At 43.7% G+C, this 25,899-nt stretch overlaps 1 protein-coding gene across 5 annotated transcripts in view; it reads left to right on the top strand.

Moving 5' to 3' along the window:
- Positions 1-2,631, top strand: part of LOC105487829 (anaphase promoting complex subunit 4) — a 41,770-nt gene extending 39,139 nt beyond the window's left edge. For 4 of the 5 annotated variants that reach the window (XM_011751452.2, XM_011751449.2, XM_011751450.3 and 1 more), the window contains 3 exons: positions 556-729; positions 1,739-1,862; positions 2,278-2,631. In XM_011751452.2, the coding sequence (XP_011749754.1) occupies positions 556-729; positions 1,739-1,862; positions 2,278-2,505 (526 nt within the window). In that variant the 3' untranslated portion in view covers positions 2,506-2,631. The remainder of the gene's footprint in view (positions 1-555; positions 730-1,738; positions 1,863-2,277) is intronic. The other variant, XM_011751454.2, reaches the window with a different exon arrangement.
- The last annotated feature ends 23,268 nt before the right edge of the window (positions 2,632-25,899 follow it).

Raw genomic sequence — 25,899 nt, 5'->3', positions numbered from 1 at the left:
ACCTAAGCCATCCCTGAGGCTTCGCAAGGGAAAGAAGTGACTAATCATAGGCTGATCTTTTTCTCACTTGTTTCCTCACATAAAAGAAGTTTTTTTAATGATAAAGTCTTTGGAGTTGCTGTGCCTATTTTTCATGTGTAGTATCTTATTTTTATTTCTCAGTCTAGTCAACTCTGTTTGCTGAACGTGTATATAAGGTGTCATTCATAGAATTTCCACAGGCTTAATTTCTATGTCATTCATAGAATTTCTTAAGGCCTAACCATCGATGGCCAGGCCTAACCATCGATGGCCAGGGGTTTTCTAGAACTGAAACAACTTCACAGATTTTGGGGGGTCATGATTACCCATTTTTAAGATTTGGTTATATATGTGAATAATCAGTACAAAAAATAACTGATTTTTATACAAACCAATGGTATATTTTAAATGTTACTGTACAGAATGTCACTTAATTTTAAATTTTTTTCTGCTTGCTGCCAGTATGACGTGCATACAGTATTTTCTCAGTAGTCATGATCATCTTTGATATAACAAAACTTATTTTAATTCTAGCATCTACAGTTGTTTAGATGCGCAGTTTTATGATGATGAAACTGTAACAGTAGTTCTCAAAGACACTGTAGGACGTGAAGGAAGAGATAGACTCTTGGTCCAGCTGCCATTGTCTTTAGTATATAACAGTGAAGATTCTGCAGAATATCAGTTCACTGGGACTTATTCTACAAGGTAACTGGTAAAATTGTCTTTTTGATATTACGGTTAAATATTTTTTAATGCACATTATAAATTCCAACCTTTCAGGCATGCTAGATAATGGTTATTTCATTACTAGGGGTAACCACAGAGGTAGCTGAGCAGAAGTGCTCCAATTTTTCATTCAAAATATGCTGGCCTTAATAGCTTTTTTTATCCCTTCGCTTTACTAGTAAATCAGGAAGTATTTGCTGGAATCAAGGTGGGGAATTATTTGGAGTGGAGAATGGGACTTCTTTTAGTTACGTTTTCAAGGATTGCATTAACCCTAGTTGGTTGGAATTAGTTATTTTTGATTTGCCTTCAGTATTTTCCTTCCAGAATTAAGACCTCAGTGCCCATGTGGGAAGTATACTGTCAATTCCAAGAGATGGCTTTAACTGAGACTTAAGTAAGCAGATCTCTAATTTAAAAATGTATCCATTTGCTTTCCTTGAAAGGGAGTCAGAAACCTTGCTAAAATGATATTCTGCCTATTTGGAATTGCAGTATTTTCTTTTTTTTTTTGAAACAGAGCTTGTGTCTGTCACCCAGGTTGGAGTGCAGTGATGCAATCATAGCTCATTGCAGCCTCAAACTCATGGGCTCAAGTGACCCTCCTGCCTCAGCCTTTCATAGCTGGGACTACAGGCATGTGCCACCTTGTCTGGCTAATTTTATTTTATTTTTTACAGAGATGGAGTCTCACTCTGTTGGCCAGGCCGGCCTTGAACTCCTGGACTCAAGCGGTCCTCCCACCTTGGCCTCGCAAAGTGCTGAGATTCCAGGCATGAGCCACTGTGCCCAGCCAGAATATAGAATATGGAATTTTTATAGAATATTATATCACAGCTCTTTTTTTAATACAACAGTTGCTAAAATTATATTGGAAGTGGAAGTATGAGTAGAAGTCAAAGCCATAATTGACCCTAATACCACCTGTAGCAAACTAGGGAGGAGAAGATCCCCTTTTCATTCCTGGGTGGGTTTTTTCCCTCTTTAGGCTAGATGAACAATGTAGTGCTATTCCCACCCGTACCATGCATTTCGAGAAGCATTGGAGATTACTGGAAAGTATGAAAGCACAGTATGTTGCTGGGAATGGTTTTCGAAAAGTATCCTGTGTGGTAAGTGTTTACAGATCGTTCAGCAACTAAGAAATTACAAGAAGTAACATTGCTTCTTTGGAACCTTCATCAAATACATGACATGTAAGGTCTTTTTGTGCAAATATTTTTGCTGTGATTTATAGCTTGTATTGATTATGGTCATGTGGACTTAGCTATTCTCTCGTTCTGATAAAGCTTACTAAGCAGTTAATAATAATTCTAGATTTTAATCTCATGAAATTGCCACTGTTGTTATGTGGAGACCTTTTTATACAAAATGAAGGCTGAGTTTATTGATTTTGTTGTAAATTGATGGGAATATGTTTCCTATAAAACCATTCTTTGATTCAGACTTCTGATTTCTAATTCCTTATATATGATATATTAGTTAAGCCATTAATTTAAAAGTGCTTTTATGGCCTTTCTTTTTTAGTTAAGCTCAAATCTTCGTCATGTGAGAGTATTTGAAATGGACATAGATGATGAATGGGAGCTCGATGAGTCTTCAGATGAAGAGGAGGAGGCTGGTAATAAGCCTGTAAAAATAAAGGAAGAAGTGTTGTCGGAGTCAGAGACAGAGAACCAACAAGCTGGTGCTGCTGCTTTCGCTCCGGAGATAGTCATTAAAGTGGAAAAACTTGACCCTGAGCTAGACTCTTAATCTAGCTTGCCATTGTTGTGTGTGTAATTATGGCCAGAAGGACATAGGAGATGGACTAAGATGTCTTGGACCACCTTTAATTTTCTTTGTGTAACAAAGAAATAAACAGTAAATTTTATTTTTTCATATTCTGCTTCATCTTCTCTTAGTGATACAGTCACTCTGATAGACTTTATTTTTTCTGAGATTTCTCTTTAATGCTATGTGCAGAACTAGTGTTTAAAGAAAACAGGGCCAGGCATGGTGGCTCACACCTGTAATCTCAGCACTTTGGGAGTCTGGGTGGGTGGCTCACTTGAAGTCAGGAGTTCAAGACCAGCCTGGCCAACATGGCAAAACCCAACTCTACTAAAAATACAGAAATGAGCTGGGCGTGGTGCACACACCTGTAATTCCAGCCACTTGGTAGGCTGAGGCATGAGAATCGGTTGAACCCGGGAGCCAGAGGTTGCAGCGGGCTGAGATCATGCCATTGCACTCCATCCAGCCTGGGTGACAGAGTGAGACTGTGTCTCAGAAAGAAAGTGAACAAATTGAATGTGAAGAAAAAGTCTAATATTTTCTGTCAGAAGGGTAGGTATCAGGAATTGTTTCTGTATCAGGAAGAAATTACATTGAAATAGTCATTCGTCACTGGAAATTTTAATGCATTTAGTATTTTAAAACTATAGACAACATTCCTATTTTTCCAACTCCCCTTCTAGTTTATTTTGGATCTCCAGAATGATTTTAAAATTACGTTTTTAGAATAAATTATACTGATTTACTGTAATGCTAAACCAAAGGATGGATCCTGTCTTTTATAGTTTAAATAACAAACACTGCTTGACACCTACATGGTTATCTTTTCTCATTCTGTCCCTGCATTTGAGCTCTGAGTTATTTGAATCAGCAGTGCTTAGATGTGCCCTTTTACCTTTTCAGACTTGGTCAAGGACATACAGTAGCTGTCTGGTTGACTCCTTGAGAGAGTGAGAAATAATGGGGTAACTAAATGTTATCTAGCATTAGTGCAGATAAGCTACTGTGGATTTCCTAATGCTCGTTCATTCCTAAAGTACAATAGTATTCTTGTGTGACTTTCAAAGAGATTAATTTAATGTATGAATTCCACTATCAGTTCATTGATAGTCACTTTTTAAAGCTTAGGTATCTTTAGGCAGGAGGACATACTATAACCAGGTGAATAGGTAACTACAGGGTTGCAGTGTCATTTGTCTATTTAATAGGTAGCTGTCTCTGAGTACTCCAGGGTACCTCTGTGAATGGAAGCCACTGTTGGGTGACGCAGTATTTAGGACTGTGATCAGGAGGCTGACTATATTGGTCTGTAGCCTTGCATATGATAGGCCTTAAACTCGATTAACAAATGTATGTAAATATTTACTGATGGTTGAGCATTGTTCTTGGTGTAGTGCAGAATGTCTTGAATTAGCTTTTGTGAGCAAGAAAGGTGAACTGTCAGATGACATTACTGAAAAATTATAGGTTGTGGGTATGTAGAGCATTTTTAGAATGAATGCATTGTGCACATTTACCACATAACATTTAAAGAGCTTTAATGGATTTTAGGAACCAATAATTGTAGCCTGATCTTAGAAAGAACGACAATTTCACAATCAGCAACGAGTTATTTATTAGTTAGTAATTTGTCCTTTGTGACCTCAGCATTAGATTTACAAAGATTTTTTGATACATACACATTTGCTTTCTGTGGTTCCAGCGTAGACATAAAATATGGGAGAATTGGTTTTTCAGTAATGGTTTTAATATGTATAGCAAATAGGAACTAGAATTGTATTAAAGTGAAAAAGTTTAAATTGACATCTGAATCTCTTTAAGTTTTAATAAGATGCATAGAGCAGAGAATTTATTGTATTTTTAGATACATGCTCTAATTCTTGACACCATTAGGCATTTTGTTTTTTTAAAAGAAATTTAATTTTTAATTTTTGTGGGTACATAGTAGGTGTGTATATTTATGGGGTACATGAGATATTTTGGTACAACATACAATATAGATACTTTGCTTTTAATATGTAGAACAATTTGATCATTATACACTGACTACTTTTAGTATGTTTAGCTGCAGATGCTGAATTTGAGCTTTGAATTTAGTGAGCAGCAAGTGAAGAGTGGGAATGTGAGGCCCCTGGGAAGAGGAGCCTCCAGGTCCTGGCTCTTGTGGATCTTGGCACTTTGTCTCCATAAAGTGTGGTAATTGAGTGCCTCAGGGTTTAAGGACTAATGAGGGGTACTTGTAGAACACTGTGGTTAGCGCATGTGAGATACCCAATAAAGACTAGCACTTCTATTTACAATATTCTGTTTTTTGCTGACATAAATTCTGTTGATTTTTTTAGAAACTTAACTAGCCTCTTTTTTGGCCAGACTTGATAGAACTATAATAGAATTCTAATTCTCTGGCTTAGTAGGGTTTTTTTTGTTGTTGTGTTCTTGATTTTTTTCCAATGTAAAAATTGTACACTTAGCAAAATGCTAAAATATTCTGTCTTCTTAATTTGGAACATTTGAATGTAAATGTGAAGAAAACTATTATGGTATAGCCTTGAGTTTATGATGCCGTAACTAGGGGAATTTATATATATCTGAGTTGATCTAAATATTTTCCCATTCTTGAGGGAAGTCCAGCAAGCAGACATGCGCTAAACACTTCTTTCTAAAGGATGCTATAATTGAAATCATGGGTTGCATTTCACCAGGAGCAAATCAGTTTCTTTGACACCTCTTGAAGTTGCAATGTTGTGATTATCTACAGACTGTTTACATTTACTAGAACCTACAGTTGACTATCCAGCATAATATTTTGAGTCCTCACTGAGCACAAGGAGATAGTACTTAGGATTATACTAAGTCAAGGTCACAAAAACCTTATAATATGAGAGCAAATAACATATTAGCATAGAAATGATCTCTTATGGGAAATATTCAGTTCAGAAACTCGATTATTAAATGGACCCGGGAAATGATTTGTTAATGTGGTTGATAGCCAATGTTTACTTTCCACTTCTTGTTCTGAGGAAATGAAAATTTCTAGAACAGGATTTCTCATGAAGCACACACTAGTACATTAGAAGTGCCAAGGCCAGTGATTAAAAATGTATGGATTTTACCCTACGCCTACTCAATCAGAAGCTGAGGGTGAGGCCAAGACTACATTTTTAACCAACTCACTTGATCATTCTTACACCCACTAAGCTTGAGAAACATTATTTTTCTATGAAAGCTGTGTTTTAGAAATTAGATGGTTATAATTTCTTAGTTGTAGGTTCATAAGCTGTTCCCTTGGATGCAATGAAAATTGATGTATTTTTTTTCTTTAAAAATGACCCTAGCTGGTGGTTAATTACACATGCAAGTTGCTCACACTTCAATAAATCTGTTTAAATGATGGTGAGCATAATTGTACCCCAACTCCCTCTCTGCACTGCAGCATTGTAGCAATGGATCCCTTAGGGCCACATTTCAGCCCTAACAAGATTATGTTCAGCCAAGTGGGAGATAGTTGGGTATGTATGGGCTGTGCTGGTAATCAGCCATTCTGGTTAATAAATGTCACCTTTTCTCTGGTGTGTGCAGTCAGACTGAACTCACTGCTCGAGATAAGAGGTGTAATGTGTAGTTACCACAGTACGGATGATAAATCTGTCCCACAACATGGCTATAAGTGAAACTTACGTTTACCAGCTTGTTATGTTTTAAGCAGTAAAACAAGACAAGTTTGTTGTTTGTGCTTCCTGCCATCAGATTTATGACTGAAAACTTTAGGGACTGTTTTTCTTCATTTCTGCATTCCTGATTCCTGTTACAGAGTGAATATTACTCTTTCAAGTGATATTTCTGTCCACTGTTCGGATAGTAAAACTGAGTGGAGCCCAAACTGGAAGAGTGGCCCGCTTGCTGTAAACGAGCCTCGTGATTGTCAACATTTTCATGATACTACAAAACTTGCTAACCTTGAGAATATGTTACTTCCCTTTTTCCTTTCCACCATTTACTCTGTCCTGCCAAATTGTTGCAGGAAGACATTCAAGCATTAAAAATATTTATGGGCCTGGCATGGTAGCTCACGCCTAAAATCCCAACAATTTGGGAAGCCAAGGCGAGTGGATTGCTTGAGCTCAGGAGTTTCGGCAGTATGGCAAATCCCGTGTCTATAAAATACAAAAATTAGCTGGGCATCGTGGCGCATGCCTACAGTCCCAGCTACCGAGGAGGCAGAGGTGCAAGTGATTGAGCCTAGGAGGTCGAGGCTGCAGTGAGCTCTGATTGTGTCACTGCACTCCACCGTGGATGACAGAGACCTTGTCTCAAAGAAATTATATGTATGATATGTATATATATATGTCCTTGTTCTCTTGGGATGGAAGGTTAAGATCTAGCAGCAGAGTGTGGATAGCAGAGGGGCTGGCTGAGACCATTGTTCAGGGGTCCTGCAAGGTGTAGGGCCTACTTTCTCCACTGAAGAAGGAGGAGACTAAATGGCCCAGGTGGCAGGAGGACACCCAAGAGACCAGTTCAACAGACATCTTGCAGGCTAGAGTAGTCGGGCATGTCAGATGCTACGGAGGAACAGTGGGATGGAAAATTGCCCGTGACCTCTGAAAAGCTGCACGTCAGTTGTGACCCTGATAGAAACTTGGAGGCATGTTGAGGACAGCAGCCCCATTGAAATGGGTGTAGAATAGATGTGAGTCAGTGGAGGCCAAGTGGAGGCAACTCTGGAGGATTTTGCTGTCGGGGGCACAGAGACGGAGTGGTGGCAGGGGAGGGAAATGGCACCAGAGAACTTTTTTTAAAAAAAGATGGATGATACTAGGCATCTTTATTCATCAATACGAGTGAGCCACCAAAGAAGGAGAAATTGAGCATTCTAGAGTAAAAGAAGATATGTGAAAGAGATTCTTGAGAAGGCTAAAAGGGCTAGGGCCCAGTGACCAATGCAGAGATCGGGCGTCGGGTGGTGGAATATGATTTTCTTCCACCCTAATGGGAGTCTGTGGGGACAGATGCTGGTGGGTGCAGCCCTGGGTGACAGGTGTAGCATTTTTCCCTCGGGGAGAGGCGTTCAGGTCTTTATGGAGAGTGATGAGGAAAGGAGAGGTAGAAAGTACATGTCTCAAATTGGAAAGTGAGAGAATTGTGGAGTTTTAGAGGGATAGAAAGGAAGAGGCTATGACTAGTGAAGGAAAATTGGTAGTCTTAGATGGTGAAGTCTCTGATGACAGATATAACCATGGCAGTTGGCAGCTGTTATTGGTGTGAAGGAGAAAGTCACGAGCCAAGTAGATTCAGAGCTGAGTGGCCGGGATTTTGTATGGCTCATCTGTGTGGCTGTTAAAGTTGCAAAAAAGATGGAGACGATAACAGTGAGTTGGGTCCTGAGGTCACCAGTGAATGAGGAGGCATCAGTGGGGGTTTGAGAGGGGAAGGAAAAACTGCTTCCAAGACTCTTGGTACCTTGAAAGACCCAGAGGAGGGTCAGGCACCTACCTAGTCAGTTAGTAGCAAGGCTGGGATCTAAGCCCAGGTGGACTGGACTGCCCTAGAGGAGCTCCTAGCAGACACCTGTGGTTAGAAAGGACATGGGAGGCCGGGCGCGGTGGCTCAAGCCTGTAATCCCAGCACTTTGGGAGGCCGAGACGGGTGGATCACGAGGTCAGGAGATCGAGACCATCCTGGCTAACATGGTGAAACTCCGTCTCTACTAAAAATACAAAAAAACTAGCCGGGCGAGGTGGCGGGCACCTGTAGTCCCAGCTACTCGGGAGGCTGAGGCAGGAGAATGGCATAAACCTGGGAGACGGAGCTTGCAGTGAGCTGAGATCCGGCCACTGTACTCCAGCCTGGGTGACAGAGCGAGACCCCGTCTCCAAAAAAAAAAGAAAGGACATGGGAACAGGATAAAAAGACTAAGCCAACCTGCAAGCGTGGCCACTGCGTTTGAATCCCTGTCTACTATAGGTTAGTGCTCCCCACACCTGGGAGGTAAGACTAAGGGCTCTAATGGTGGTAGACTTTTTAATTTAATTTTATTTTATTTTATTTAAATTAATTTATTTTATTTAGTTTAGTTTTTAGTTTAGCTTAGTTTAGTTTAGTTTGACAGGATCTTGCTCTGTCACCCAGGCTTCAGGCTGAAGTGCAGTGGCATTAACACAGCTCACTGCAGACTTGACCTTCTGGGCTCAAGCAATCCTCCTGAATACCTCAGATTAGCAGGATGTGCCACCATGCCTGGCCTTTTTTTTTTTTTTTTTTTTTTTTTTAAGTGACGGGGTCTTACCATGTTACCCAGATTGGTTTTGAAACCCTGGGCTCAAGAAGTTGTCCCACCTCAGCCTCCCAAAGTGCTTGGACTACAGGTGTGAGCCACCACACCTGGCCTTCTTTCTTCCTTTCTTTTTAACCCCAAGGCAGGGAGAAGTGGTCAGTTCTGATTATTTTAAATCTGGAACCAGTAGCAATCCCCAGGTGTTCTAGGAAGGGGGTGTTTATGGTGGCTCTTCTGCCTAATTTTGTCTTTAGTGCATTGCTGGTTACCACACAATTATGTGTGTGGCACAGGGAGGAGACAGCCCAAGATGACTATGTGGAGAATGGGCCTGCGTGAGCCGCTGCTCGTAGTCCAGGGCAGGAAGCTGGGTGAGGCAGGACGAACTGAACAATCAGTCTCCTGCTCTGTGAAGGTGCAGTCCAAGGCCTTCCCAGCTCTGCGCCGATGTGGTCCATATTGCCAAACCTTTCCTGGGAAGTCTGAAGATTTTCTTAAGAGGAACTGCCCAGTCCAGGCACCTCTGGCCATTTGGGGAATGAGGCAGGCAAGTCTCAGCTTGGCCTTGGTTCCCAGGCCCCTAGGAGTTGGCCCTGGGCTTCAGCTCACTACTTAGCAGGTCCAGGAGGGCCCAGACCCAGCTGGACCTGGGAGCCTCTGGAGCTGCCAAATTGTACATGAAATTCCTGTGTGCTTGGCCATACAAGAGGTTCATGATTGAAGGGTTACTACCTGCACCTGCCTCTGCCCCTCCCCCAAATTCTTCCTGTTTGCATTTGGCTTCTTGAGGTTCTCCTCTGCAGAGTTGGTTGTGGAAGAGAAATAGCGTGGGAGAGATTGCAAGGTGCTTTTTATATACATCCTCACAGAATTCTCTGAACAACTAACTCTGCAATAAAGGGATTGCTCATCTTATTTGACAGAAAAGTTGAGAGATTTGGTTTGACATGTCCCAAATCACGCAGCTAGTAGGCGGAACGGCCCAGATGCAAAACAGGTGGTCCGACTCCAGATAAAAATAATTGCTAACATGATTATTTAGTAAGAGTCAGAAATCATGCCAAGAACATTCCGTGGATAACTTATCTAAACCTCATCACAGTCCTACAAGGTAAGTGCTATTATTATTAGCATCATTTCACAGATGAAGAACTTGAGGCCAAGAGACGTTGACTAAGTTGTCCACAGGAATTACACGGGCAGCAGAGTGGAAGTGGGATGGGAAACCAGGCGGTCTGGCCGCAGGACTCATGCAGGACTCATGCCTTCAGCCACTGCACATGTTGCCTTTCTGGGGCCTGGATCCTTTGGCCCCCAGCTGCCTTGCCCATGGCCGCACTCGCTGAGCTCGGTCTTCCTGCAGTGGCACTACTTGAGTGTTTTTGTGGCACAGGCCAGCAGTGATGGCCAGGCTTGCATTTTTGATGAGCTTTGTTTTTCTCAGAGCTCCTTCATTCGTAGCCACCATCAGCTCTGTGGAAACAGGCCGTGAGGAGTCATGCTTTTTCCCTGCTGACATGGAAATGATGTCTGGTAGACCTTGGACCAGAACCTGGGCTTCTGACCCCATAGTTTAGTGTGCCTGCCTCCAAGACAGTGCTTGTGCAAAGCCAGTGTTACTTATGCATGCTTTTGTCACCTTAAGATTTTTTTTTTTTTTTGACAGAGTCTCACTTTGTCACCGAGGCTGGAGTGCAGTGGCACAATCTCAGCTCACTACAACATCTGCCTTCTGGGTTCAAGCAATTCTCGTGCCTCAGCCTCCCAAGTAGCTAGGATTACAGGTGCCCGCCACCACACGCAACTAATTTTTGTATTTTTATTAGAGATGGGATTTCACTCTGTTGACCAGGCTGGACACCTTAAGAGATCTCGTGTGTGTCTTCAGGTCTCAGCTTTCCAGGCTAAAAGAAGGGAGAGTTCCCACTCCAGAGTGTGCGCGCATGCATGTGTGTGTATGTGTGTGTGTGTGTGTGTGTGTGTGTGTGTGTATGTGTGTATGTATGTTTTAGGGTCTTGCTCTGTCACCCAGGCATGATCACAGCATTTCACCTCAGCCTCCTGAGTAGCTGGGACTACATGTGTGTCACTATGCCTGACTCATTTTTTTTTTTTTTATTGTAGAGATGGCGTCTTGCTTGTTGCCTAGGATGGTCTTGAACTCATGGACTCAAGCAGTCCTCCCGCCTTGGCCTCCCAAAGTGCTGGGATTGCAAGTGAGAGCCAACACACCCGGCCTCCTACTGTATTTTTGCCATGTTTTCTGTCCCCTTTCCCAATTTTTCGGGATGATTTTGCATTTTGTTGGTCTACAGACTTCTATTGGGTAAAGCTTCCAGGGGAAATGGCGCGCTTGGGAAGAGGGAGAGAAATCATCTTAAGAATGAATACATGGGTGAAAGAGATGGCAAATTTGTTGTTTGCAATAGAGAAACTATTAAAAAATCATAGAATGCTAAGCCCTGAACACTTTGAGGAATACTGTATGACTCTCTGAAATACAGACCAGCAAAGCACACATTTGGTGCATTGATTGGGATCTAGGAACTACGATAATACAGTATCAAGAAAATAAGTGTTTTTATACCAAATAGGGCATCACAAGCCAAATATCCTAGTTATCCATCCAAGATATAAAAGGGACTTGATGGGGTGAGACAGTCTTGGGATGGAAGAGGAAATGTAATACTTTAGTTTCCATTTGAGAGACGGAAATTGAAGGAGCAAATTTGCAAATCAACTTAGCAATGCAGTTAAAACATGAGCCTTAGATCTTTCGAATTTCTAGTCCAGTACTTTTCACTCGAAAGTGTCCAAGTTATTGCAAGGGTCCATTTACGTTTAATTAAATGTAATGCTAATTTATAACTAGATTTACTCTGGACTAGGCAATTGGCAAGTGATACAAACTACCTAGTCCATTGCACTTCCAGAAGCCGAGGGATGGCTGATGGCTTACTGCCAGAAAGTGGTTGAGTAGATGACATTATGCAAATCTTTACAAAAGAAAAGTCTCTGGGTTGAAACAAGACAGAAGTGTATGAAATGTGTCCACCTAAACTAGAGTAAAAATTTGTTGTCATTGCCTTCCCTCTGCCCCAGAGTCCAATTCAAATGCTTTTTCACAGCCTGCCTTCACTCCTCCAAGCACCTCCCCGACTTCAGCCCCTGACTAGCTGTCATCTGTGCCTCAGTGGAGTTTTCATGTAACTCACGTGTTCAGAGTCCTAACCATGGTAAGGTCCTCGGCTGAATACACTCCAGGTTTACTACTTGTTTAGCTGCCCCCACCCCACTACCCATGAGGAAGAAAGCATTATTGATCCTTTTATGCAGAGGACGACAAAGAGGCACAGAGAAGTTAGGTAACTTGCCCAAGGTCACACAGCTAGGGAGGAGTGGGGTCCAAATTCTCAGTCATGCTGTGTATTTCTGACATCTACTACCTGCTCCCTTTAATTATAGGTAATGCACATTTCCCTTTTGGCAGGTGAACTCCTTAAGTTGAGGGCAGGCACCCTGAAGTGCCTGGTTATGGATCCTCACTAATATATCTGCCATATGGGCAGCCCTGCTCCTGAAATTGATGAGGTCTATACACCCTGCATCCTGTTTGGAGGCTCTAGTGCCCCCTGGTGCCTAAGAAGTCTACCTTTATCTGTCAGCCGGCCAATGCCACAGCCTCCCCAGCCCTTAGGGTCAGGTCAGCAGAGCTGAGCCACCCAAAGTAGGAGGGAGCTGCTCCCCACAGCTTTGACCGCGTGGGATTCTGAGGGTACTTTGTGGGAGAGGTTGGTGGCAGGTTTCAAAGTGGTGGAAGTGGAGAATGTCTCAATCTAGGCAGCCCAGGCGAAGCACAGGCTTCCCCAGCTGAGTTGGGGGGTTGCCGGGCATTACTCTGCCAGACCCAGGGGTACAGGTCTGGGTGCGGAGCTAGGAAGGTGTACATCCCAAAGAGGGAGGCCGTCTGGGAGGCTCCCCATCAGGAGACTCTGGGATTCCTGAGGTCTTGGCTTGCAAGGTTGGAGGGTGGTTGGAACCCTCTGCAGAGGGCAGCATTTTGCTTGTTTGTGCTGTTCATGGCAGGGTCAGCTTCTTGGGTGGAAGATCTGTACAATCACGCAGGGCCCAGTCTTCGAGGGCCCATATCTGAGGGCCTGTATTAGTCCATACGTACCTGAGACTGGGCAATTTACAAAAGAAAGAGGTTTAATTGGACTTACAGTTCCACATGGTTGGGGAGACCTCAAAACCATGGCAGAAGGCAGGAGGAGCAAGTCACATCTTACATGGGTGGCGGCAGGCAAAAAAAAGGAGCGTGTGCAGAGAAACTCTCATTTTTTAAAACCATCAGATTCTTGTGAGAACCATTCACTATCATGAGAACAGCACAGGGAAGACCCGACCCCATGATTCAGTCATCTTCCACCACGTCCCTCCCACAACACATGGGAATTATGGGAGCGACAAGATGAGATTTGGGTGGGGACGCAGAGCCAAACCATATCAGGGTCTGTGCTTGGTTAAATGCTTTTTGGAAATAAATGAAGACCAAGTGAGAACAGGCCAGGGCTCTTTATTTAGAGCTTGTGTATAGCAAGAGACAGCCACCACCACTTGCATTGGCAGAGACTCAAAGGCAGGCAGAGGAGTGGGGAAGCTTTATGGGGGAAGGGGAAAGGCTTCGGATGTGCCCTGATGGGAGGCTCTTTGCCTGTGGAAGCAGGAGGCTTCTAACTGGAAGTGGGGCATCTTATATATTGTTTCAGGATGTGTAATTGGCTTTTTTCCAAGTTGGTCTTAAGTTGGAAGCAGGGACAAAATTTAGGGATGGCTGGGTGCAGTGGCTCATACTTGTAATCCCAATCCTTTGAGAGGCTGATGCAGGAGGATCATATGAGGCCAGGAGTTCGTGACCAGCCTGGGCAACATAGTGAGACCGCATCTCTACAAAAAATGGAAAACATTAGCCAAGTGCGGTGGCATGTACCAAAAGTCCCAGGTACTCGGTGATCACACAACTTGCACTCCAGCCTGGGCAACAGAGAGAGAGCTTGTCTCAAAAAAAAAAGAAGATATCAGTTTTTTCTTTTTTTGAGACAGTCTCGCTCTGTCGCCCAGGCTGGAGTGCAGTGGCGGGATCTTGACTCATTGCAACCTCCACCTCCCAGGTTCAAGCGATTCTCCTGCCTCAGCCTCCCAAGTAGCTGGGATTACAGCTGCCTGCTACCACGCCCGGCTAACTTGTATTTTTAGTAGAGATGAGGTTTCGCCATGTTGGCCAGGCTGGCCTTGAACTCCTGACCTCAGGTATTCCGCCCACCTTGGCCTCCCAAAGTGCTGTGATTACAGATGTGAGCCACTGCACCTGGCGAAGCTGTCAGTTATTAAAGTCATGGACATTATGGGATGATCATTACAGAAGTTGTTTAGCTTCCTAGGTTGTTACTAGAGATAACAGTCTGACTTCCTAAAGAATGACGTATAGCAGGCTGGCTTCCTGGGCTGATTACTATAGATAAAGCATTGGTTTCCTGGGCAAGTTGTGAATCAAAGCTCTGTTTTTACATAAGGTCTGACCATTGGCCATTTGTATACTCAGTGTATACTCAGTATCACTCTGCTATCGCCGTCTTGAAATTCTAAACAGGGGGCCCTGTATTTTCATTTTAAGCTGGGTCCTGTGAATGACAGCCATTCCTGGGCTGACCTTAACACTGATAAACAAGGAAACTTCCCTGACACTGTGGCTTTGGGCAGACACCTGATCTGCCTGCAGTTCTCAAGCTTTTACTTAGAATGGGAGATTATTTGTCACCAAGTACTGAGGGCCTCCCAGCCGCACCCAGATGCCCCTCCAGGGCAGGCAGGGGCTGTGTTTTCTCCACCAGGGCCTTCTGGGCAGTGTGGGGACTCAGAGAGTGCAGGTTGAAGCCAACGTCTCTCTTGGGCCACATCACACTAATTCAGATCCCATTCATTTTACATAGGGAAACTTTGATCTATTTTTGAAAAAATAAAAAAAGATTTGCTAGTCAAATGTCCTGTGTGAAAAGTTTGCAGGGACGAGCAATATTTAATGTCAAGAGCAAAACTTTCCAGGACCTGCAGAGCACCATGTGACAAAGCCCATTACCTCTTAAGTATAAAAATCTAATTTCAGTGCATTCTTTGCTGTTTATGAAGTAGCTCTTCCAGCCCTCTACTTGGAGACAACCTAGTCAAGGCACCCTGAAATACTCAAAAGCAGGACAACCAAATCCTTTTATGGTGATTTGCTCATTGCGGGTCCCTGCAAAAAGCAGCAGAGCTTTGCAGCCCTCAGACTGAAGTGCTTCTGTTTTTCTCGTTGCTTCCCTAGGCTTCCCAGGTCAATGTAGCACATGTGGGTGCCCAGCCTTCCCTGCAGCACTTGCTCCCTCCCTTCCCTCCTCTGGGCCAGTCCCTTGGCCAGTGCATGCCACCTCCCTGCTCTAAGGCTACTGCTCTACCCCACACCCCACCCCCAACCAAAAGCTCTGGAGACAGAGCAGGTTCTGAGGCCACTTAGCCACTGCGAGACCTTAACCAGGCTGTTTAATGTCTCCGAGTCTGGTTTTCCTCATCTGTGAGATGGTGACAGTGATCCTCCCCTGAGTAGCATCCAGGTGAGAGCTAAATGAGATGATAATGGGATAATGTTTGTGTAACGCGCTGGCCCAGATTCACATTCAGGAACTCAGCTGATGCTCTCACTTGCTTACTTTGTTAGCTCTCCATAGGCATCCTCACACCCCATTGCTTTGGTTCAATTTTTCTTTCTGGTCAAAGCAAGTTTCCCTGTTGAACTATCATCTCTGACATCAGCTCTGATTTGAATCCCCTCCAAACTCTCAAAGAATGAACAGTTTTCTCCACGGAGTGTATTCAAGAGAACATTCCCCAGGGGCCATTGGCAGCTGCCAAGGATGTCTTCCCGCAACTTTTGGAAAAACAGTAATATGGGCTGGAGTACGTGTGTGACCTCCCAAGGTGGCTGTTTGCAAGGGGAAGGGCTCACTGGCAGGCACAGTTTTGAAGGAGTGTTTTGGACGAAGTCCCTTTGCTGTCTAGTGGCAGCTCTAAGGCAGAGTGTTGGGACATGCCACGGGCACAATAGATGGTGCCGAGCACTAACCAGCAGCCATGTGCACCACACCTCTCTCTGCCCCCCAGTGTCTTTCCTGCCGGGAAGCCCCATGCTGCCATCAGTTTGAAGACCCTTGCATCTGTCTGGCACCCATATGGGTGACACATGGGACAACGCGGTCACGCCACTTTTGCAAACACTTGAGTTCACCTTGGTTCACAGTAGCCAGAGAAAAACAATAAGTGCTCACTAAATGCCTTTGCCTGGCATAAGCCACTGCACCCAGCCCTGGAATGTAATTTTTTAATAGTAGCTGTATTTAACAACTGAGTTGCAAAATACCTGAAAATTTAAAAAGTGACTCTAGGAGGCCAGGTGCGGTGGCTCAAGCCTGTCATCCCAGCACTTTGGGAGGCCAAGGCAGGTGGATCATATGAGGTCAGAAGTTCGAGATCAGCCTGGTCAATATGGTGAAACCCCATCTCTACTAAAAATACAAAAAATTAGCTGGGCATGGTGGTGGGTGCCTGTAATCCCAGCTACTCGGAGGCTGAGGCAGGAGAATCACTTGAACTCAGGAGGCAGAGGTTGCAGTGAGTGGAGATTGTGCCATTGTACTCCAGCCTGCGCAGCAAGAGCAAAACTCAATCTAAAAAAAAAAAAAAAAAAAAAAAGTGACTCCAGGAGCCAGAACAGGACAGCTTCACTTTCCTACTGGAACTTAAGCCTTTCCGTTCTGGAGATTTTTTATTTTTATTTTTTTCTTCTTTGTTTTCTCTGCTCTTTTTCTTTGGAATTTGTGTGAACTGATTGTCTTTTTAAATAATCTTTTCTCTCCTATTTTTGCTCTAGTTGCCTTTTCATTCTATTTTCTGAAAGATTTCCTCAACTTTTGTCTTCTAACCTTTTAATTTTCATTTTTTCTAGCATATTTTAATTTTCTAGCTTTTCCTTGTTCCTTGATTACCATTACTATTTTCCTCTTCCTTCTTGTAGATCTTTTTCTTGTTTCAAGGATACAATATCTTGTCTCATATTCCTAAAAATATGGGGGATTGGCTTGTGTGTGTGTGTGTGTGCTGTGTTTAGTTTTTATTTTCATTCAACGTCAGGCCTCTCCAAGTTGTTTTGCTTTTCATGTCAGACATTTACTTCAGATATCTGGTGATATTTGCTCATTTTTAAGAGGGAGGTACAACAAATCTGACTGGGATATTCTCTGCATGTGAAGAGGCTTGTTGTCTTTGGGCCTCACTGTAGTATAATCTGGCTGGACCATTATGTTGGGAAAGTCCTTTATCAGTTAGCTATTGCTGTGTAACAAACAGCTCCAAGCCTTAGTGGGTCCAAACAACAACTGCTTATTATTTCTCAAGTCTGTAGGTTGGTTCGGTGGCTTGTGATCTGGCCCACGCATGTCTAATTTCAGCTGTGCTCATTCATGTGTTGGCCATCAGGTGCTGGATAGCTGGAGCCTGGGTGTTCTAGGGTGGCTTTGCCTAGGACATCTTGGCTTTGTTCTATTTGGCCTTGTGGATTTATGTACTTTAAAAAATATCCTCGTACCCTCATTTTAGTGAGATTTTACATGAGGTAGAGGTAAATACGTATGCCTAATCTGTCATTACAATTAACTAGAGGTCTTATAATTATTTCGTTTTTTTTCTTATCATTACAAGCAGGGAGGAACTGGCTGGTTGAAGAAATTAAAAGGAGAGCTGTGTGGTTGGAAGCAGAAGTATGGGAGGAGAGTGGTGTGTGATGAGGTAGGCAAGGGCTAGATCATGCAGCACTTTTAAGCCAGGTTGAGGATTTTGTATTTTCCTTTTTTTTCTTTTTCTTTTTTTTTTTTTTGAGACAGAGTCTTGCTCTGTCACCTAAGCTAGAGTGCAGTGGCGTGATCTCAGCTCACCGCAACTTCCGCCTCCTGGACTCAAGCTATTTTCCTGCCTCAGCCTCCCAAGTAGCTGGGATTACAGGCACACGCCACCGTGACCGGCTAATTTTTGTATTTTTAGTAGAGGTGGGGTTTCGCCATTTTGACCAGGCTGGTCTTAAACTCCCGACCTCAGGTGATCCGCTCGCCTTGGCCTCCCAAAGTGCTGGGATTACCTGTGTGAGCCACCGCGCCTGGACTGTATTTTCCTTTAAGGGCATTAGAAAGCTATTGAAGCAGTTTATGAGGAGCAGAGAGATGATCAGATCAGCATTCTCTAGAGACCTCTGGGCCTGCTGTGAAGACTAAATTGGGAGAGTCATGAGTGGATATGGAGACACCTGTTAGACGCTGTTATAGGAGTCTAGCCAACAGATGGTGGCTTGGACTCAGGTGAAGGAGGGAGCAGAATTGAACAGGTGATTGGGTAAGGAGGTTGGGGGAGAGAGATTTTTGTTTAAAATTTTTTATTATACTTTAAGTTCTAGGGTACACATGCACAATGTGCAGGTTTGTTACATATGTATATGTGTGCCGTGTTGGTGTGCTGCACCCATTAACTCGTTATTTACATTAGGTATATCTCCTAATGCTATCCCTCCCCCCTCCCCCCAATTTCTATGGCTCCCAGGTTGGAAGAGGTTGGCAGGATAGTGGACAGAGATTTGTTTTGTTTAGTAGTGGGGATGGGGACAGAAAAATATCCAGCTTGAATGTGGACACATTGAATTGGAGGTGCCTTTGATATATCCAAGGGTAGGCGCCTGCTCTCTGGGGGCACTCAGAAGACGGATCTAAATTGGAATCTAAATTTGGAAATCAGCCGGAGTGTGATGAGGTCTCCTGACAAGAGAGCAGAGAGTAGGAAGAGAACATAGGGTCTTTGTAGACCTGACCGTAGACCCCCTAGATGCAGGACTCTGGAAAAGGAATGAGCCCTGGAGAGAAAACCCAGAAGGGGCAGCTGGGGAAGGAGGAGGAAGCCTGGAGCGTGGGTGTCAGAGAAGCCGGACACAGGGTTTTCAAGGAGACCCTGAGAGGCCCAGCAAGATGAGAGAGAAAACTCCCCAGTGAGTGATCCCATCAGGCAGGTTGTGGCTCATCATTGAAACCCAAGTCTCTGCCTCTAGCCATGACATGACTGTCAAGCTTGCCCTCCTCAAGTGGCAGTATTTCTATGCCGGCGTGCGCCTCGCTTTCATGTGCCTCAGGCTCTTCTGGGTCATCAGACTTTACTAGCACCAACCGCGTGCAGACACTACAGCCCTCCTTATGCCATCATTGTGCTGCTGCTGACACTATTTCTGGACTGTGTCTCCGGTGACAGTCGCAGGGCCAGGCACTTTGCGAACACCATCTTGATGCCTTGCTACAATACTACAATCACCATTTCACAGCTGAGTAAACTGAGGCTGAGTGGAAAACTGACTTGCCTGACATCGCACGACTGGTGAGAGGTTCTGCAGGATCATATCCCCAGATATCCGAACAACCTGAGTGTCCTTTTTAATACCACATTGTCATTAGTGATGACAACGGAGTCTCACTCCAGCGGAGTATCTCAGTGTGGCTTCTTTGAATCACAGTGCCTGATATTTTCTGTCCAGCTTTTAGAGGAAATGTCTCATGCTTTGCATTCTCAGGCCTGCTGGAACTCTGCAGGGGTTTGTCACAAGGCTAAAGAGTCACGGATCTTTGGGTTGGAGGCTGAGCTAAAGAGAACCTTCGATTCTCCCTTTCCTTTCACTTCCTTTCCCAGCTATAGTCACAAGATTCTCATTGTCCATTCCCCTCCCACCCCTCAAAAAATTGAATAAAAACAGTAGGCCTCAGGGCCGGGTGCAGTGGCTCATGCCTATAATCCCAGCACTTTGGGAGACCAAAGTGAGTGGATCACCTGAGGCCAGGAGTTAAAGACCAGCCTGGCCAACATGCTGAAACCCCGTTTCTACTAAAAATACAAAAATTAGCTGGGTGTGGTGGCAGGTGTCTGTAGTCCCAGCTACTTGGGAGGATGAGACACAAGAATCACTTGAACCCGGGAGGCGGAGGTTGCAGTGAGCCCAGATCGTGCCACTGCCCTCCAGCCCAGGGGACAGAGCAAGACTGTGTCTCAAAACAAAAAAACAAACAAACACACACACACACACACACACACACACACACACACACACACACACACACACAGAGTAGGCCTCAGGCTTGCTTTTGAAATCCCACTGCCTGTGAGGCTGTGGTGCCACGGCTGCTGCGGACCTTGACAGCCCAGATGTGAGGCCTGGCCTCTCCTACTTCCTGTGAGATCTTGGGCACATCGCGAAGCCTCTGCTGCTCCAGCTGTGAACGGGGAAGACCAATGGACAGAATCTCATGGGTTTTTGGAGAATTACATGACATAGTGGATGTAAAAGCTTTACATAATAGATGTGAAGCTTTTAGAAGACTCCTTGCATTCACAGAGAGGGCGCTTGGCAGGGTCAACAGCCCCTGCTCCCACTTTGGGCAAGTGAACGGGCCGAGAACCCTGGCTCTGGACTGCCGTGGATTGACTCTCCTCTATCACACAATGCCTGGGGCCTAGAGCAAGTTACTTGATTTTTCCATGCCTCAGTTTCCCAGTATGTTCACTAAGGATTATAATGCTACCTGCTGCAGAAGTTTGTTGTGAATATTGAATGAGTGAAGAGATGTGATGTGCTTGTAACAGTGATGGCATTTGCAAGACACCCCTGCATTCGCCGTTGCTTCTATGACAATGACATGGTTATTCTGTGCATAGGGCTTTCCTGTTGGTAGCACTCCTCTGAGTGCTGTAGAGAATTAGTGGTCCTTACCTTCCCTCTCCCAGAAACTGAGCAGCTAAGATCAGATCAAGATAGAAAAGCTGTGATAGAGATGAAATCAAGGCACATGGCTAAGTCTTGTTTTTATTACTTCTGTGAGGGCATAAGTACATTTAGCCGGGAGCTGTGTGATTTTTATACACCTCCAAGGTAGAATTGGGTCTTCTTCCTTTCATAATTAACATTTAATTTTTTTCCTAATTTTCAAAGTGATAAATATTTGTGGTAGAAAATGTGAAAAATACAGAAAAGCGAAGAACAAAATCTCTCACAATCCCATTAGTTCGAGAGAACACATTTGGCTGTGTATCCGTCCAGTTTTTGTCACATACTTATAAATATTTTGGCAACATTGAGATTATACAATACATATCATTTTGTAAGTTGCTCTTCTACTTAACAGTACACTGAAGGCTGGGCATGGTGGCTCATGCCTGTAATCCCAGCACTTTGGGAGGCTGAGGTGGGAGGATCACTTGAGGTCAGGAATTTGAGACCCGCCTGGCCAAAATGGTGAAACCCCATCTCTACTAAAAATACAAAAATGTGGCAGGTGCCTGTAGTCCCAGCTACTCAGAAGGTAGAGGCTGGAGAATCACTTGAACCCAGGAGATGGAGGTTGCAGTGAGCCAGGATAGCACCACTGCACTCCAGCCTGGGCGACAGAGCGAGACTCCATCGCAAAAAAACAAACAAACAAAAAAACATGAAACAAGACAAGCAAACAAACAAAAGCCCAGTATATGGTGATGTGATTTTCAGGGGATTCATAGATATCTTTGTATCTCTTGCTGATTTTTAGAGCAAAGTTTTGCCCTCTTGTTCAAGGTTTCTCAATCTTCAGTTATTATTATAATGTCTTTACTGTTAAACTTCTTTTTCAAATAAAAGTTATTTCATTTTGGCTTCAGGAGGAACCTGTGAAGGATTGTTACTTGGGTATATTGTGTGCTGGTGGGGATTGGACTCCTAGTGTACCCTTCAATCAAATAGCGAACATTGTACCCTTGAACTTTGCAAACTTCGCTCCCTCCCACTCCTCTCTTTTGGAGACCCCAGTGTCTGTTATTTCCACCCTTGTGTCCGTGCACACTGTTTAGGTCCCACTTGTAAGTGAGAACGTTTGGTATTTGATTTTCTGTTTCTGAGTTATTTCACTTAGGATAATGGCCTCCAGCTCCAACCAAGTTGCTGCAAAAGACATGATTTCATTTTTTATGGCTGTGTAGTATTTGTGTGTGTGTGTGTGTGTGTGTGTGACGTTTTCTTTGTCCAGTCAATCACTGATGGACATGTAGGTTGGTTCCATGATTTTGCTACTGTGAATAGTGTATAAACACACAAGTGCAGGTGTCTTTTTGGTATAATGATTTCTTTTCGGTGGATACTCAGTGGTGGCATTGCTGGGTTGTTCTATTGTTAGTTCCTTGAGGAATCTCCATACTGTCAAACTTAAGTTACTTATGGCCTCCTTTACAGGAAACAGTTCACAGACCCCCAAGAATCTTCCATCGGTGAACATTTGGAACATCCTCAGGCCCCAGTCTGAGAAATAGTGCATTGGATAGGTTGCTAGATGGATACCAAATGAATAAATATGGGCAACAGGCACCTGCTTTGGCAGAGACTTCTTTGGGTCTATGGAAGTCTTCCTTTCTGTTGGATGAGGCTCATAACAGTGATTCATATCTGCAGGTGCAGGCATGGTCTGGACCAACAGCCAGCCACATGCTGTTCCTGCCATTTGCCATCTGCACTGTGTTTTGACTCCTATTTCAACTCCTATTTGCAGTACCATAGCTGTTTCCAGCTTTCAATGACTCTAGTCATCAGCCAGGCTACTCAGCCAACCTGAAAATATGCCACAGTATCCACACATTTCCAATCCACCATGATTTTAAAAATACTCATCCTGTATTTCTATTAAAATTATAGCATTTTAAAATATTTTTATCAAAGGATTACATACATTAAGAAAAGGAAGCAAATTGTCACAATATTGTTTGATAAATGATCATAAAGTGAAAACACCCAGGTGATCAACCCTCAGGTCAAGAAACAGAATATTATCAGGATCCCAGAAGCCCGCTTTATGCCCCCCACTCAAAAGATAACTGCTATGCTGACCACATCGTACTTTCGTCTGCCTTTGAACTTCCTATAAGTAGATTTATCCACACTGTACATGTGTTTTTGTGTTTGTGTGTTTACTTTCTTTCTCAACATTGTCTTTGTAAGATCCATCTGTGTTGTGTGTGACAACCATCCATTTACTCGAATTGCCTTATCATAGTCCATTGCCTGAATATGCCACAATTTTATCTATTCTGTTGATGGGTATTGGGTTGTTTTCATTATTAGGTTATTAGGAATAAACTGCTATGACATTCTTGTACCTTTATTTTGGTTCATACGTGTAAGTATTTCTGTTGAGAATATACCTAGGAGTGTGTCATAAGGTGTATGACAACAGTTTTTTCAAAATGGTTGTGCCATTTACACTCCTACCAGCAGTGTCTGAGTGTTTCAGTTGCACCATCTATTTGCCAAGACTTGGTGTTACCTGTTTCATCGTAGCCATTCTGTTTGGTGTGCAGTGGGTTCACATTGTGGTTTTACTTGCATTTGCATATGACTTATGAAGTTAAGCACGTTTTCATATGTTTATTGGCCATTTGTAAATCCTTTTTTGCAAAGAACCTAATTAAGGGTCTTGCCTGGGGAAGTAAGAAGAGGATGAAGTCTAGAGATAGATGAAGGTGAAGCAGGGAGAACTTTGGGATTCACCATTTTACTGAAAACTTTTGATACCTGCAAGTAATCATTCTGGAGTCACTGTGATGTGATTCTGGGATGTCCACAGCTGAGCAATTCCCTTGTATGACAAGATGCCTGCAGGGAGGCTCTCTATTGCTTGGGTATGCTAGAACACATAAGGAATACATTAGGGAGTATGTCCCAGCCCGGATCACAGAAAGGCTATTGCTTTTCCTAGGCCGTTTGAGTTCCTAGCTACCACCACCAGTTTCAGTAGACCTTAACCTTGCAATCGAGTTGTAGATTATAGCACTATTGAACATATATGAATCAGCCCCTCAGGGCCAAGTTCACGTATTTGGTTAGAGGCAAGTCTCATTTAAGTACATTTTCTCCCCGTGTGATGTTTATGAAAATGATGAAATTCAGTACCTCTTTTCTACTTCTCTGTATTTCAAATCAACCACATAATTTCCCCCTTTTGAAGGCTGCTGCAGTGTAAATGGAAAAGCTCATGATTTGGGCTCAGACTATATCAGTTTAACTCCCAGTGCTAAATTTAACTAGTTGTGTGATTTTGGGTAAGTCACTTTACCTTTTTGAGACTTAATCTGCTTGCCTATAAAATGGGTACATCTACCTTACAAGGCTAAGATTCAGATAATTGATGCAAAAGCGAACTGTAAACCTTACGTTACTGGCCAAATCAGTATTATGATTTATATTAGTTTTGGACCTACAGAAGGAGATCTTGGAAGATTGTAGGGCTGGGAGCCAGAGGCCATGGAAGATAGGGAAGGAGGTGAAAGTGGGAAAAATTACACCCTGGAAACCCAGTGACCAAGTCTCAACTCCTGGTTGGCTTGCATCAAAAGCTGGAGCCTGAGCGTCTGTTAGTGACGGAGCCAATGCAGAAATTCCTCTGACCACTAGAGGGAGCCATACATTAGGTTGGGCATCAGATGGGCCTCTATTATATTTAGCAAAGATCCTCATGGTGCCTGCCGCTTTGATTTCACATCTGTAGGTCTGAAAAAAGCACTAAGCTTGACACTATGTCTCTTGATTTTAAAAAATTATCTTCTTCCTCAACATCACCACCACTACCATCATCATCCTAGTCTTTGCCTATCCATTAGTCTTGTTATCTCTTTGCCTTCTTTTAGGAGTGTAACAATTGCTTTTAAAAATCACAATTTACAATGAGAAATGTAATTATCTAGCAATCCAGAGCCTGTGTCTACCCACCAGGATCTCTTTTCTCTGTAGTGCAATTACATGAAATGCCAACTTTTAAATCACAAGTTGGCTGACCTGCCCACGTCCACCAGAGGACAGGCCTGCCTTGGAGGGGAGCCATGTGGCCAGGGCTGTGCAAAGCCCTTCCATTGTTGTGTTTGATTTCTGCAGAAGGGGAACACCAAGGCCATGTGAGGGTCAAGCCTGAGAAAGAATGCTTATTTTTGGAGTTTCTGATAAGGCCAAAAACAGACAGAAAAAAAGAAAAAACTGAACATTCAGCACATTCATTTTACTGATACTAATGCTGCTAACTTTTCTGGGAAAATTCAACTTAGACTACTCCGCAGTGATAAGAAAGCAGTGTCCCCACACATTTTCTCAATTCCTGGAGGAGGGCAAGGCAGAGGATGGTGCCTGTTTCTCCTAGAGGAAAGGGCTCAATCCTAGAGTCTGCTGGGTCAGCCTGAAACCTCCCCTCCAGTGGGTTTCACTCCCACCTCTGCCTGACACACAGGTGGAGCCCTGCTAGGAAGCTGGTGGGGTCCTGGTGCCTGCTTCACTCCCTGGACTTCTTGGCCCTCTGCCTGGGCTCCCACAAGCTATGAGGAAGTACTTGGGGGTCAGGAGCAGCTCAAGAACATCCTGGAAAGTTTAGAAAATTTCACTTTTCAGGTCTGGTGAGGTCGCTTATGCCTGTAATCCCGGCACACTGGGAGGCGGGCAGATCACCTGAGGTCAAGAGTTCAAGACCAGCCAGACCAACATGGTGAAACACCAATACAACTAAAAATACAAAAATTAGCTGGGCGTGGTGATGGGTGCCTGTAATCCCAGCTACTCAGAGGTTGGGGCAGGGGAATCACTTGAATCCAGGAGGCGGAGGTTGCAGTGAACCAAGATCATGCCACTGCACTCCAGCCTGGGTGACAGAGTCAGTGAGACTTTGCCTCAAAAAAAAAAAAAAAAAAAAAAAAAAGAAAAGAAAAAGAAAATTTCACTTTTCTTTCATATATTCAGGCATTTACTTTAAAGATAATTAGCATTATCATTTCTGTCACTTTAAGGGTAATATTAAGAGAAATAAAACTCAGGAGATTTGGCTGATTTCTGCTGATTGTTTCTTTTATTCAGCCAATATTCCCGGGGCATGTGCCATGAACCAGGCTCTGTGCCAGCTCCCGCAGATGCAAGATGAAGACTTTGCCCTTGCCCT

The sequence above is a fragment of the Macaca nemestrina genome, chromosome 3, assembly GCF_043159975.1.
Source record: "Macaca nemestrina isolate mMacNem1 chromosome 3, mMacNem.hap1, whole genome shotgun sequence".
Taxonomy (NCBI): domain Eukaryota; kingdom Metazoa; phylum Chordata; class Mammalia; order Primates; family Cercopithecidae; genus Macaca; species Macaca nemestrina.
Note: the sequence above shows the minus strand (reverse complement) of the source record. Positions and strands in the feature narration are given on the sequence as shown.